At 32.4% G+C, this 13,171-nt stretch overlaps 2 protein-coding genes across 3 annotated transcripts; both read right to left on the bottom strand.

Moving 5' to 3' along the window:
* Window positions 1–1,436: 1,436 nt before the first annotated feature.
* Window positions 1,437–7,894, bottom strand: LOC143079497 (uncharacterized). Of its 2 annotated transcripts, none has more exons than XM_076254860.1 (2): window positions 7,672–7,894; window positions 1,437–6,970 (listed from the first exon to the last, which is right to left on the bottom strand). In XM_076254860.1, exon 2 carries the CDS (start codon window positions 6,959–6,961, stop codon window positions 5,867–5,869), a length of 1,095 nt encoding a protein of 364 aa, XP_076110975.1. In that variant the 5' UTR covers window positions 6,962–6,970; window positions 7,672–7,894; the 3' UTR covers window positions 1,437–5,866. The 2 variants fall into 2 exon arrangements, with proteins under 2 accessions (XP_076110975.1, XP_076110976.1); XM_076254861.1 differs by having other exon boundaries at window positions 1,437–6,964.
* On the bottom strand, window positions 4,282–5,445 carry LOC143078584 (uncharacterized). The gene has a single exon (XM_076253440.1). The coding sequence runs from the start codon at window positions 5,443–5,445 to the stop codon at window positions 4,282–4,284; it is 1,164 nt and encodes a 387-aa protein (XP_076109555.1).
* Window positions 7,895–13,171: the final 5,277 nt, after the last annotated feature.

Genomic DNA, 13,171 nt, shown 5'->3' with positions numbered 1-13,171 from the left:
TTGTTATCATAAAACTATAGATATATATCTACTAATATTTACATGAAACAAATGCATATCGTATATTTTTGAGATAAAAAGCTTTTGAAGTCTTCAAAATAGTTACTTATAATTTATGCTGATTAAGACCTGTTATATTCACAGTTCGTTCTTAAAACACTTTTATAAAAGTTTAACTCTTATTTACCTATAAATGGGTTTCTCTGAATTGATTGTATTATGATTTTTATACTGAAATTATGAGTAACAATAAGTCTTATGATAATGTTCATCCACTCAATTTCTGAAATCAGTAAACTATTTATCTTAGGAAAAATCGAGAAGACCACAATAAAATAGCAAAACAACTGAACTCCAAGGGAAATTCAAAATGGAAAGTATTTTTAATAAATCATGTAAATGGCAAACTGAAAAATTAAATACGAGTGGATAATAATACTGTCAGCACTTTAACGAATAAATGTCGCAACATTTGTATCAAGAAACTGGTATGTATGAAGTTTTTATCTCATACTGACAGTTCTATAAGAAAACGTAATTTTATTTTATCTGCTGGTTTACTGAAAGGCTTACTGTGCTGGAAAATTGTAAAATTAGAAGCAATATATATATATTCTATTATTTCAGAACGAATAAAGAAACAAAGTACGTTCATTCATAAAGTACTAGAATGAGGGACAAATCTTCGTGTACTAAAAAGGAAGAATAAATCTTCAACTTTGTAATTGTTTGGCTTTATAAATATTTTGATATGAGCGTCACTGATGAGTCTTATGTAGACGAAACGCGCGTCTGGCGTACTAAATTATAATCCTGGTACCTTTGATAACTAATTAATACTGTACATTTACAATTGTAATACTGTACTCATAGATTTTCAATACAGTACTTTTTGAATAACATACTGTACTTTTAGAATTGCAACAATGATCTTTTAGAATAGCAATAATGTACTTTAGGATTTGAAATTTCAATGGAGGCAAGTAAGATGTAGTACTGTAATTAATGCTTTTGCAATAATTGTGACTGGTAGTGTTTTCTATGTCTTGGTTTTTAGACCTGTGTTGTAAATTTAAAACGTTAGTTCAACCTTTTTATTGTAATTAATCGTTTCACCTGAATAAAGTATAAATTACTATCAGCATAGAAATGGGATTAGTTAGAAATTATTGTCCTGGGAAAAGAGAAAATGGACTTTTCATCAATTGAATTACGGATAAATAATTTCTAACGGTTTATATTACAAAGCATATTTGTTTCACCAACAGCGTGGTACTACTGTAAAAAATCTGTTTATATTTACGTTCAACTACTGTTGTGCTTTGTAGGTTGCTTTGTCATGTTAAAAGCGTGGGTCGCAAAGCTCGGTGATTTGAGGAAATTACAGGAAGCAAACAATGATTATCCTCGAGGCCCAAAACATAACAAATAGATAATAAGGTTTTGGCAGTATTTGGCCACAGCTTTATCTTGAATAAAATATAACATATATGATATATAATATGTATTTAAATTGGCAATCTTGCTCTGAAATATATTTATCAATGTCTGTATTTAATATATATGTAAATTATAATGTGGCTACCGCAAATTATGGCAAACCACTAATATAAATATATTTAAGTAATATGTCTGGTACGAGAAGTTGACTGATGAGCCCTGGTAATCAGAGGCTATCATTACTGTTCACTGAATATATGAATGTTAAATCCAGCGCAGCGAAATGTGCCAAATGTGCTCTGCCAATGTCCACTTTTACATCTACATTGTGTTCACTAGTTGTCTCCTACTCTCCCATCTCAGTACCATTAGCAGAATTAAGCTGAAATATAAACTTAAAAGCAGTATCTGGTTTCTTACTTCCATTCAGAACAAATACACATGTAACACAAAATTAATTTACATTGGGAGGGTGGTGGGTTTTTTAAGAAGATTATTTTCTCGTCCAATTTTCGTCTGCTGCAATCTTGCCGACGTATTTCGAAAAGACCAAAGCGAGGTTGCGATCAAACTAATAAACACAAATGTTAAATACCCAACAGTGAACCACCACCTGCCCAAATTAAAATCTTCGAGTTTGTACCCAATGGATAACGGGCTTTAAAATTGTAGATTTTAAATCCTTTTATCCTCGAGGCCCAAAACATAACAAATAGATAATAAGGTTTTGGCAGTATTTGGCCACAGCTTTATCTTGAATAAAATATAACATATATGATATATAATATGTATTTAAATTGGCAATCTTGCTCTGAAATATATTTATCAATGTCTGTATTTAATATATATGTAAATTATAATGTGGCTACCGCAAATTATGGCAAACCACTAATATAAATATATTTAAGTAATATGTCTGGTACGAGAAGTTGACTGATGAGCCCTGGTAATCAGAGGCTATCATTACTGTTCACTGAATATATGAATGTTAAATCCAGCGCAGCGAAATGTGCCAAATTGTCCGATAAGATCAGGGTAACAACTTGATCTGATTGGACAACCGCCACTGAAAAGAGGGGGTGTAGCTGCGCGAAGCTGTGCCAAATACAATTTAATATATTAACTTTCAAGTTACTTCCTAGTAACTTACTTGAAACGTCAGATATAAAATGTTAACATAACAGTTGTATCTATTTACAGTCGGGGAAGGTTAAATTAATGTCAAGATTCCTGATGATCATTTCTAATCCTCCCTGGAGGGTATTCAAAAAAATGTTATTTCCCAAAGACGTCAAATGCACTCCATCTTTCATTAAGAATAATTCATTAGCCTTTATATCAGGGTAACGGAGGTAACAACCATCTGTTTTGGTTAAAAATGATGCTATAGAGGTATTAACCCTCATTCTACATTTTTCCATGGCATTAATATTGTCAGAGTAACGCCAACTTGATCTCGGAATAATTTGAGACCAGACAAAAACTGTGTCCAACATCAGTTGACGCATCCAACTGAACTGTTTCTTTATTAGTTCACAAAGAGTTTTTGAACTTTTTTCCCCTATATCATTGCCTCCAATATGTAAAACTAATATAGTTGGCGGATCTTCATATTTTAACATGGTTCTTATTTGTTGTTTCATGTCCAGCACTTTACCTCCACATTTTCCCTGCCACCAAATATTTACTCCCATCCTCTGCAGCCCCAAGTTTACCCCTCCCGGTCTTCCTCTGGCTTCCCCAAAGGCATGCTTAATAATCGAGGATCCAACGATCCAAACTGTAGCATGTCCTGCAATTCTTAGAAAGCAATTATTACTTGCTTATATTGATGCAGGACATACCATTTATTTACATAATACAATATTATTTAAATGCCAGCTCAAGACTGCATTACAAAATAAGCAAATATAGAAACATATTTACACAAATAAATGTACATATATGATGTTCAGGCATTTAAATCCTAATGTAACGCAAAAAGGCCTGTGACTTCCAACGTCCCATTTCTTTAATTTGTTCATCAGAAATACCTTCTAATGCACATGTAGTTGCCATGCCAATTCTAAAGGAATGGGACTTAAATCCATTGTTTTCTATACCAATTACTGACAGAGACCTTTTTAATAATGCTGAAAACTGGTATCTTGTAAGGGGGGATCCATCAAAATGACAAAATAAAGGTCCCAGATAAGGTGGGCGAACTTTAATAAAATTAGCCATTATTTGTACTGGACATACATTTTTGTTTTTCTGCTTAGAAATAACGATTGTTGTTCCAGAACCAAACTGATCAGTTTTAGATGACGTCAATAAAACCTCTAATCTTGCATCACAAAGCTTTATATTTTCAAATTTTACAGTATGCATCTGCTTATTTTTACAATCAACTGTTATTTCACCTACTCTCATAAAACCATGAAAGGCTAGCGAAAATGAAGCCATAAACAGTTTTGTCTCATACCCGTTTTTGCAAATCACCGCCAGTGACCTCAATAATTTTTCCAATATATCTCTCGTTATGGGTAATCTAGTGTCCTTTTGATTTGGGCCCCCCCAACCTTTTTATTCCTTCAATCAATTTTCTGACAACAAATTTCTGTGTATTGTCTTCTAAATTGTTGATTTTATTAAAGTAACTTAAGCCTGAAATATAGCCAGATACTGTTGAGTGGGACAATTTCTTTCTAAACATATAAACAATGAATGATGTCAAGTCATCAAGCGGAATAGGCCAGACATCAGAAAAACCATGCTTTTCTCTGAATTTAACAAATATGTCCATGCTATGCAAATATGCTTTCTGTGTACTGGGTGCTAATGAATTTATAAGTAAATGATTCATTTCAGTTCTGAAATCATCGACAGGAATTCTTGTGGGATTGCTGCTGGAGAACTGTCTGCATTCGGGACCAAGTCCATAAAACGTTGTTCCTGAAATCGAGAAAGAGCATCTGCGATTGCATTATGCTCACCCTCAATATGTTGTGCCCTAAATTGTATGTTATTGTTCATAGTGAGAAAAACTAGTTGTCTTATCAATATCATAACTCTCTTTGATTTTGATGTTCTTTTGTTCACAATGCTTACTAATGCCTGATTATCTATTCTCAACAGAATCTTTTTATTTCTAAATGAACGACCCCATATCATGAACGACAGCACGATGGGAATAAGCTCCAAACATGTTATATCCAATAAAATGCTAGTATCAGCCCAACTACTTGGCCACTGGTATTGTACCCAGTGACCTTGAAAATAAGCTCCACAACCTAATAAAACATTACCTGCACTATCAGTGAATAATTCCAGACTTTCATTAGTCGACCAAAATCTATCAGGAAAATAACACTGACCATTGAATTGATCTAGAAAATTTAGCCAAACTCTAGCATCTGCTTTGACCTCTGAATTCAATCTGACAGTATAATAAGGCTTTCCATTCTTAACTGAAGCTATCAAATCGTAAAAACGACGAATAAAAGCACGGGCTGATATAATAGCCCTTGAACAAAATGCCATTAAACCAGTAATTGATTCAAGTTCCTTCAGTGCCATTTTCTTTTTCGACAAGACCTGATCAAGCATAAATTTAAGTTTATCCAGTTTTTCAGGGGGGATTCTAACCAACATAAGTACTGTGTCAATTTCAAGGCCTAAAAATGTGATACATGTGGTAGGACCTACTGTTTTATTCTCTGCTAGTGGAACACCTAGCTGCCTACATACTTCATTAAAAGTGTCCATCAAAATGGTACAATTATCCGTTGAACTTTCACCAGCAAAGAAAAAGTCATCCAAATAGTGGTCTAAAGTCTCAATGCCAGCTTTCAATGCAACTGTTTTATGCAAAAAAGTGGCAAATTTTTCAAAGAGGGCACATGATATAGAACAGCCTTCAGGCAGACATTTATTAATATAATATTTCCCATCAAAGAAAATTCCCAGAAGGTCAAAATCAGCTGGGTGAACCAATAAAATTCTAAAGGCCTGACTAATGTCCATTTTTGCGCAAAGCACGTTATTTCCTAATTCAGAGATCATCCCAACCACTTTATCAAAAGAAGAATACTTTACTTTACAAATTTCTGGATCAATGAAATCATTCACACTCCAGTTTAGAGGATATGACAAGTGAGTTATAAGACGCCATCCACCGTCATTTTTTGAAACTACCCCAATAGGAGATATTCTTAAAGTTGAAATTGGTATTTTTGAAAAGGGGCCCAACATTCTACCAAGATGCACTTCTTTTTGTAATTTTAAATTCGTTTCAGTTTTGTGAACTTCTGCCGAAATGAGATTGCTTGCAAAACTCGAGATCCTTGGACCAGTATAGTTTAATCTAAACCCCTCTATAAATCCCAATAATAACATTGCTGCATCAGTTTTGTTTTCATAATTTGACAGTAATTCTCTTAAAGATTTAATTTTGCCTGGGGTTTTGCCTTTGTCCCATAAATGCTCCAGGAGAACGGAATCTTGTGTTATTTTGCATTTGCCTAGGTGCAAAGGGTTGAAAATTAGATGCTGTTTTTTGTGGTGCTTGAGGCCGGGCTGATCTGAATCTCTGAACAATCCCAGGTGACTGAGGATTATTAGAGTTAGTCACTTTGCTATTAGTGCAATATATAACCGGATGTACCCCACTGCATTTTAAACAAGCATGTTTGTATGTGCAATATTGTTGGGTGCACGTCCCATTATAATTATATGCATAGCATTTAAGAAAATTGTTTGTTGGTTTTTGTGCAATATTGAACTCTGGCCCATTAATTGGACCTGCTGGTTGCATATACAATAACCATAGCTCAGTGTCTATGACAGACCAGGATCCAGCAGGCTCCTGTGATCTACGTAGTCTAAACTGTTCATCATACAATTTCCATCCTAAACCTGCATAGCGTTTAGCCCCTAACCTGACAGTTTGCATATACTTCAACAGTTCTTGGAACTGAGATGTATGTATAGTACAATAAATACTGATATATATTAAAAAGGCATCCGTCCATATACCTATTGTGTTAATTTTTGTATCCTGTTGCTTAGGTTGTAATATAATCTGTCCCTGATTAAATGTAAGTGTTTGATTCACTCCTGTTATGTTTTGTGAATTATTTAACAAACTGCCCATATCTACATATTCCCCATTTATTACTTTTTGTTTGACATTTTGCGATACGTTTCGCGCTATGTCATCTGACGCCTTAACCGTTTCAATGGGTAAGGCATAACCTGTGTTAATTAGGGGTTGGTGTAATGTTGTATTACCTGGAGCAGGGTAAATTGTTTCTGCTGGCAGTGTTGCTGGGATCATTATTGGACTGTGTGGTAGTACATTAGTTGTCACTGTGTTTGAGCCGAGCTGTACAGGTGGTGTTTCACTTGTTCTAGGTAATCTATCTGCAATATTAGCAGTCGCCTCTTCCTGTTGCTGTTTCGACTTCTTTGCAGCAGCCGCTGCGCCTCCATTATTTGCCCTGCTTGTCGGCACCCTTTTTCTGCCGGACCTCCTATACATGATCTGAAACTTAAAGTGTATGTGTTATCTTCATTCAAATACATGTGCTTTACCTTATATATATATATAAAATATTAAAAGTGAATATCCAAAAACATACGTATTTCACAAAATCTCTCTCCGATTATATGCCTATAGTTTGCTCTTTCGTGTTATTCTCAGGATATATAAACTAAGAATCAATTACTACTTACTAAAATGATTGTTTTGCCATTTGTGCAAATCCGAAACATACGAGTTTATCAAAGCCGGTTCCGGTTTTTATGCCCACCGTTAACCGGAAGTTTGTCATTACAAGTTTGTCAATAAATAGAGTCGAAACACTCAACTTTTTGCTCATTTTTGTCCTGTATTTAGATGAACTAATTTATCGACTGCATCAATTTATATGCTGACAATAAGCTATTTCAAAATTTCATTGTGAAAATATTTGGTTGATTTGAAAACCCCTTAAATCACTAAAGTACGGCAATAACAGTTATAAATTCCTTCACATTTTCAAATTGCATAAAAATATAATGTCTAACACAATCTTGGTTTGATTTATTTTTGGCTGTGACCGTTTACTTAAATTCGACATTCATTTGCACATTAAATTTTTGTATGTTTTTAAATGTCGTTTTTAACTAAAATTTCAAGACATCGGGATTAAATCGATATCAATCCGTCTTTATCGTATATCAAAATAAACTTATAGCCCTTTATCAAACCTATTTCAGGTGTTATTTCAACTTTTTTAAGAAGATTATTTTCTCGTCCAATTTTCGTCTGCTGCAATCTTGCCGACGTATTTCGAAAAGACCAAAGCGAGGTTGCGATCAAACTAATAAACACAAATGTTAAATACCCAACAGTGAACCACCACCTGCCCAAATTAAAATCTTCGAGTTTGTACCCAATGGATAACGGGCTTTAAAATTGTAGATTTTAAATCCTTTTCGCGACAGGCTAATAACCTTTTTAAAGTATTGTTTCCAGTTTACTGACCATATGAAATTAAAGGAAATTAAAACGTTAATAGCTTATATTGCTTAAGATATCAAGCTTTTAAATTATCTTTAACATTGCAATATATGAATAGTTAATGAAACACACGAGGAAAATAAGGTTTTCAATGTTCCTGATATCCGTACAAAATAATTGATTGACTTCATCAACTGTTTCTATTTTTTGTTGTAATGATTGTTTTACAACATTGTCCTAAAACATGTATTGGTAACTGAGATTAGAAGTATGTTTATATAGCGCTAGGAGCAAGAACAATGCTTTGGCGTTTTGTTTTTTTTTTATTTGGGATGTAGACAGCACGTTCGGTCAGAATGGACACGTTCAAGGACTCGTATTGGCAATCTTTACGCGTCAGAACCCTCTACATCATTTTTAATGTATAAAACAAAAAACGAAAAACAAATTTGATATACAGAAACAAACGACAAAAACGTGCTCATGGCCTGCGACAGGCACATTCAGAATGTGGCTGGAACCTAACATCTATAATAAAAAAAATACATTGTACAGATTTGAGAATACTTGCAGCTACTAAAAGCTATTATAGTCACAATAGAGTAAAAATTGTTTCTCATCCTCTAGTATTTTACATTTATAGCAAAGTCGTTCCTCTCTTGGAATTTTAAAATATCTCCCCTTTTCAATCAAGGGGGAGTGATCACTTATTCTAAATTTAGTGATTAATCTCCTTATCTGAAAATTTGATGTATTTAGATAAGGTTCTAGTTTGTAATCTTTTTTAAGTTTTTTGTAAAGATAAAAAAAAACATCATCAATGTTTTCAAATTCAGTTTGAAGTAAATCTTCATATCTATTTTTCATTTTTAACTTTATATCGTTTTTTATTCTATTTACATCTTTTATGTCCTTACAAGTAGAAAGAATATTAAGGTCAACATTAGTCTCTTCAACAATATTTTTGGCATATGTATACTATGAATAAGTTCCTGTCAAATCTAGAGACTGTGCTAGAGAAAAAGCTTCCTTTATCAATGGATTAATATTATTATTGTAAAGTTTAGCTAACTATAAAAGGGTTTGTGTTTTAATAAAACACTCTATAGGCAATCTCCCTAATACAACTCTTGCTCCTAAATTGGATGCATTTTTTCTTATTCATAGAGTAGATTTACAAAATTTAAGATGCATATTTTCAATAGGGGTTTTGTCTGTAAAATCAAGTTGATTAATTTGTTTTCCTGAAGATAAGGCTCTGATTTTGGCTCTATGAAAAGAAATATATGTATCCAAATATGTTACTTCTGAATTATAGGTCATAATTGGTTTTACTAAAGAATTAAAAAGATTATTTGCTACTTTTATAGATATATAATGATTTAGTATAGGATTTTATTGCAAAAAATACTTTGTTTGCCTTTTTTGTCAGCTCTAAAGTACTTTGTGATAATTTCCATTACATTTTATCAACATTCCCAAAAATTAATATTCTGTTACACTCTCTATAGCTTTCATTGCACATAACAACGCAGCATAAGACCAAACTAAACAAAAACAGTTGAATAAAAAACCAAATAAGATGTGGCAACTCTCCATTCAAATCACAATGTGTAAAACGTAATCAAATATAGTTAAGAAAAGTTCATATGTGACATTTAGGGGTTTTGATGTGGATGGCAGCAAGTTGAAAGTCTCTTTTTAATTTATTACCAAGCCTTCCGCAATTTGTATATTGTTAAGGACAGTATGTTGACCGTTTTATGTTTTGCCGTTTCAGCCTCAACACATTTTAATTTATTCATTAAAGATACAATACTAGAATTGTAAATAACGAGAAGTGTTTGCCTTTTGTTTCACACTATTGAAAGCTATAAACCATAGAATATCCTAAGGTTGGTTGGAATATAATGATATTGTATTATGATAAATGTTCCAATAGAGTCCGGATGACTGTCAATAACAAAGTTAGTCAGTATATAAGGTTGACCAATAAACCAATTCAATACTGACAAGATGACAGCTGCGGTCTGATAAAAGAATTATTGTTTTTTCAATACCCCCGTAACGTTGATTGGAATCTGTAGTCATTTAATTTGTTATGCCATTACTTTAAGAAGATATTGTAATGGAAACATATTTGAGTAGTGAACATGTTGTTTGTTCGTCTATCCCCTCACCGAGAAACAATATGACGTCATCAGGTGAAATCTGACTGTTATGTTATAAAAGATTGAGAAAATTAACATAGATAACAATGAGCAATGATATACATTTTGCATGATTTAAGAAAGTCAGGTCCAGTCATTTGTATGGTTCTTGTGGTGTAATTTAACTACACGTTTATGACCCTTTGTCTGTCATTTAAGAAATCCACGATTATTAATATAAAGCACACATACACTCGTCATATATTTGTTAATATCAACAGAACATCTGGAGAACCCCGTTTGCCGAGACTTGTTACACATGTATGTTATGGATACAGACAAATGCATTTAACACTCAGTAAATATGAGGATAACTATTTAGACAATAATAGTGCATTGACTTGACATATCAACGATATAAAGATGAGGCTTAGAAACCGGGATATGCGAGGCTCTGCCGAGCTTTTTCCCCGTTTCGTGCCGAATCCTTATATCGTTGATATGTCAAGTCAATGCACTATTATTGTCTTTATACTGCAATCTAATAAAAACATTTTTAATTGCCGTTTAATGTGTAAATGCTATCATTTGATTTAAATATTGGGAAATTTCCCCCTTTTATAAAAAAGGCCTCATATCATGCAGACGGAGAAATATACAACACGATGAAAGGTCCATCGATGGTAAACGAATTTGTTTCAGAATAAGCCAAAGATCAACAATAAGCATAAAACATAATGATTTATAGTTTACAGACCAAAAATATCAACAAGTGAAACATTTATATAACAATTGCAAAAGAAATAAGTTTTAGTCGTTAAACGCATCGTTGTTTACATTGAAAACAAGAACAGGTTGAATAGGTCGTATGAATAATTAATTATGAATTCGGCAATTTCTATTTAAATTTTCATTAGGAAAAGTGACATCGTGTCAGTGACTTTATATGACATAGAAATATACGGTCAACGCATTTTCACTGCTCAAATAGAACGAGTGCAGTATTAATGGACAATAACAGTGCATTGACTTGACATATCAACGATATAAGGATGAGGCTTAGAAACGGGGAAATGCGAGGCTGTGCAGAGCAAGATTCTGTTTTGTTTATTGTTCATTTAAATTTATGTAACATATCCGCACATGATTTTATTTGATTAAATTGCACAATAATTGTGAAAAAAATCAGTTCCATTTTTAATAGTTAACTCAGAAGTCAATCCTGCGATCAATTACTATTTCGTTAAAAGTCTAAAAAAGGAGAACAATACTGAATATGTTGTTGCGTTTCGAATATTCCTGAACTCTTACTTTAAAAAAATCTAAAACCGGATTAAGTTGTCTAACAGATTCCAAAACATTAACACGTTATAATAAATTAAACCACCTTCAAGTTGTTGATTAAATATAAAGTCATTACGTCCAGTTTTTTTGGACATACGGACAAAATTATAAAATCCAGTATCTTCATAAAGTATAATAGCATGTTGCAGATATACATCCATTTTAATTTTACGCTAGACTTTATAATTAAAACAACAAGACCAAGTAGAGTCTGTCTAAATCAAACAATATTCATTATGTCCAATTAAAGTATGTAAAATAAATGTATATATATATATATATATATATGATACAGGTATTTAAACTGGTATTTGTTAAGATGTCACATTGATAAATCAAATAGGAGTCAACGAAAATTTGGTATTCCTTGTAAAACGAAGATTTTGTGTACATATTTCATAACAAATATCAATAGAAATTAGTTTGTTTCTTAAGAAAATACGTCATCAAATGTAAAATCTGTCTTTTATGGAGGCTCGCTACTCAGTTTCAAAATAACAAGCTTTTCTAGTGTAAATATTGATTGGGGATTAATAAAGGAATCGAAAAAGCAAAAACAAAGATATAAAGGTCAGTGTGCTTGTTTTCCATTGAAATTTTGGCGAGAAAATGTTCTCTCTTGATTTTTCATAGCTTTATCATTTACAAGTTTAAGTTCTCAAAAATTATTTAAAAAATAACAACGAATTTATTGCTGCATTGAAGACCTGTTGGTAACCTTCTGCTGTTGTCTTTTCTATGGTCGGGTTGTTGTCTCTTTGGCACATTCCCCATTTCCATTCTCAATTCTATCTTCCGATTACATTCATTATTCATAAAAGACTATCCTAATTTTTCATACTGAGGAAATAACTTTACTTGTAGAACCAATCCGTTAATTGATACAATTTGCATGCATTTTTGTTTCTTTTTTCTTGAAGTTGCATTTGAGATATGTTTAACAATATAGATGAACTTTTACTCGACATTAATGCTATAATGACAAATGAATGATGTGTTATTATATTAAAATTATGGTAATACAAGAAAATGTTTAAAATAAAGGATATTTTTGAATATGACCCGTCCAATAAAATAATACTTTAATTTGAACAGCGGTATACTGCTGTTGCCTTTATTTAATAATAAAAATATCTATTCTATTTTTATTACAAAAAATTAAAAAATACGTACAATAATTTTATGCTTCCGGCTCGATTTTAATGATTTACCTTCATAAGGAACGCTTAAATCTGAATATTTCAAGGCCGATGATGTATAAGAATCAAAACAGTAACTGGTTGAGGATATATGATAAAAATTTCTAAACAATAGACAAATCCGTCTAAGGTAAACTTAACATTACCTGAGGAATTGAAACCCTCGTTTCCTCATAATTCAAAAATCTAGAAACGGACAATTTTAAAAAGTTTTTTTTAATCATGTCTGTACCGAACTACAGACTACTGAGCTGTTGATATCATTGGGAACTGATAGCCCACTAACAGAGGTATCCACCTACACAGCAACTATCGCATAGATACTATTTCTGTACTAAAAATTTGTAGTACTGGAAATCTTCTGTTAAATACAAGTACATAAATATTACAATAATTTTAAAGTAAAGAAATAGTACTAAATATTTAAAGTAAATTTCCAGTACTACATAGTTTTAGTACAGAAAAAGTACCTATGCAAAAGTAGTTGTGTAGTGGTGTAAGAACTGTACGTTTTAAACATTTGAAGCTGAATCGGCGGACCATTCCGTATCAAC

This window comes from Mytilus galloprovincialis, chromosome 6, assembly GCF_965363235.1.
Source record: "Mytilus galloprovincialis chromosome 6, xbMytGall1.hap1.1, whole genome shotgun sequence".
Classification (NCBI taxonomy): Eukaryota; Metazoa; Mollusca; class Bivalvia; order Mytilida; family Mytilidae; genus Mytilus; species Mytilus galloprovincialis.
This window is presented reverse-complemented; position numbering and strand designations above follow the sequence as displayed.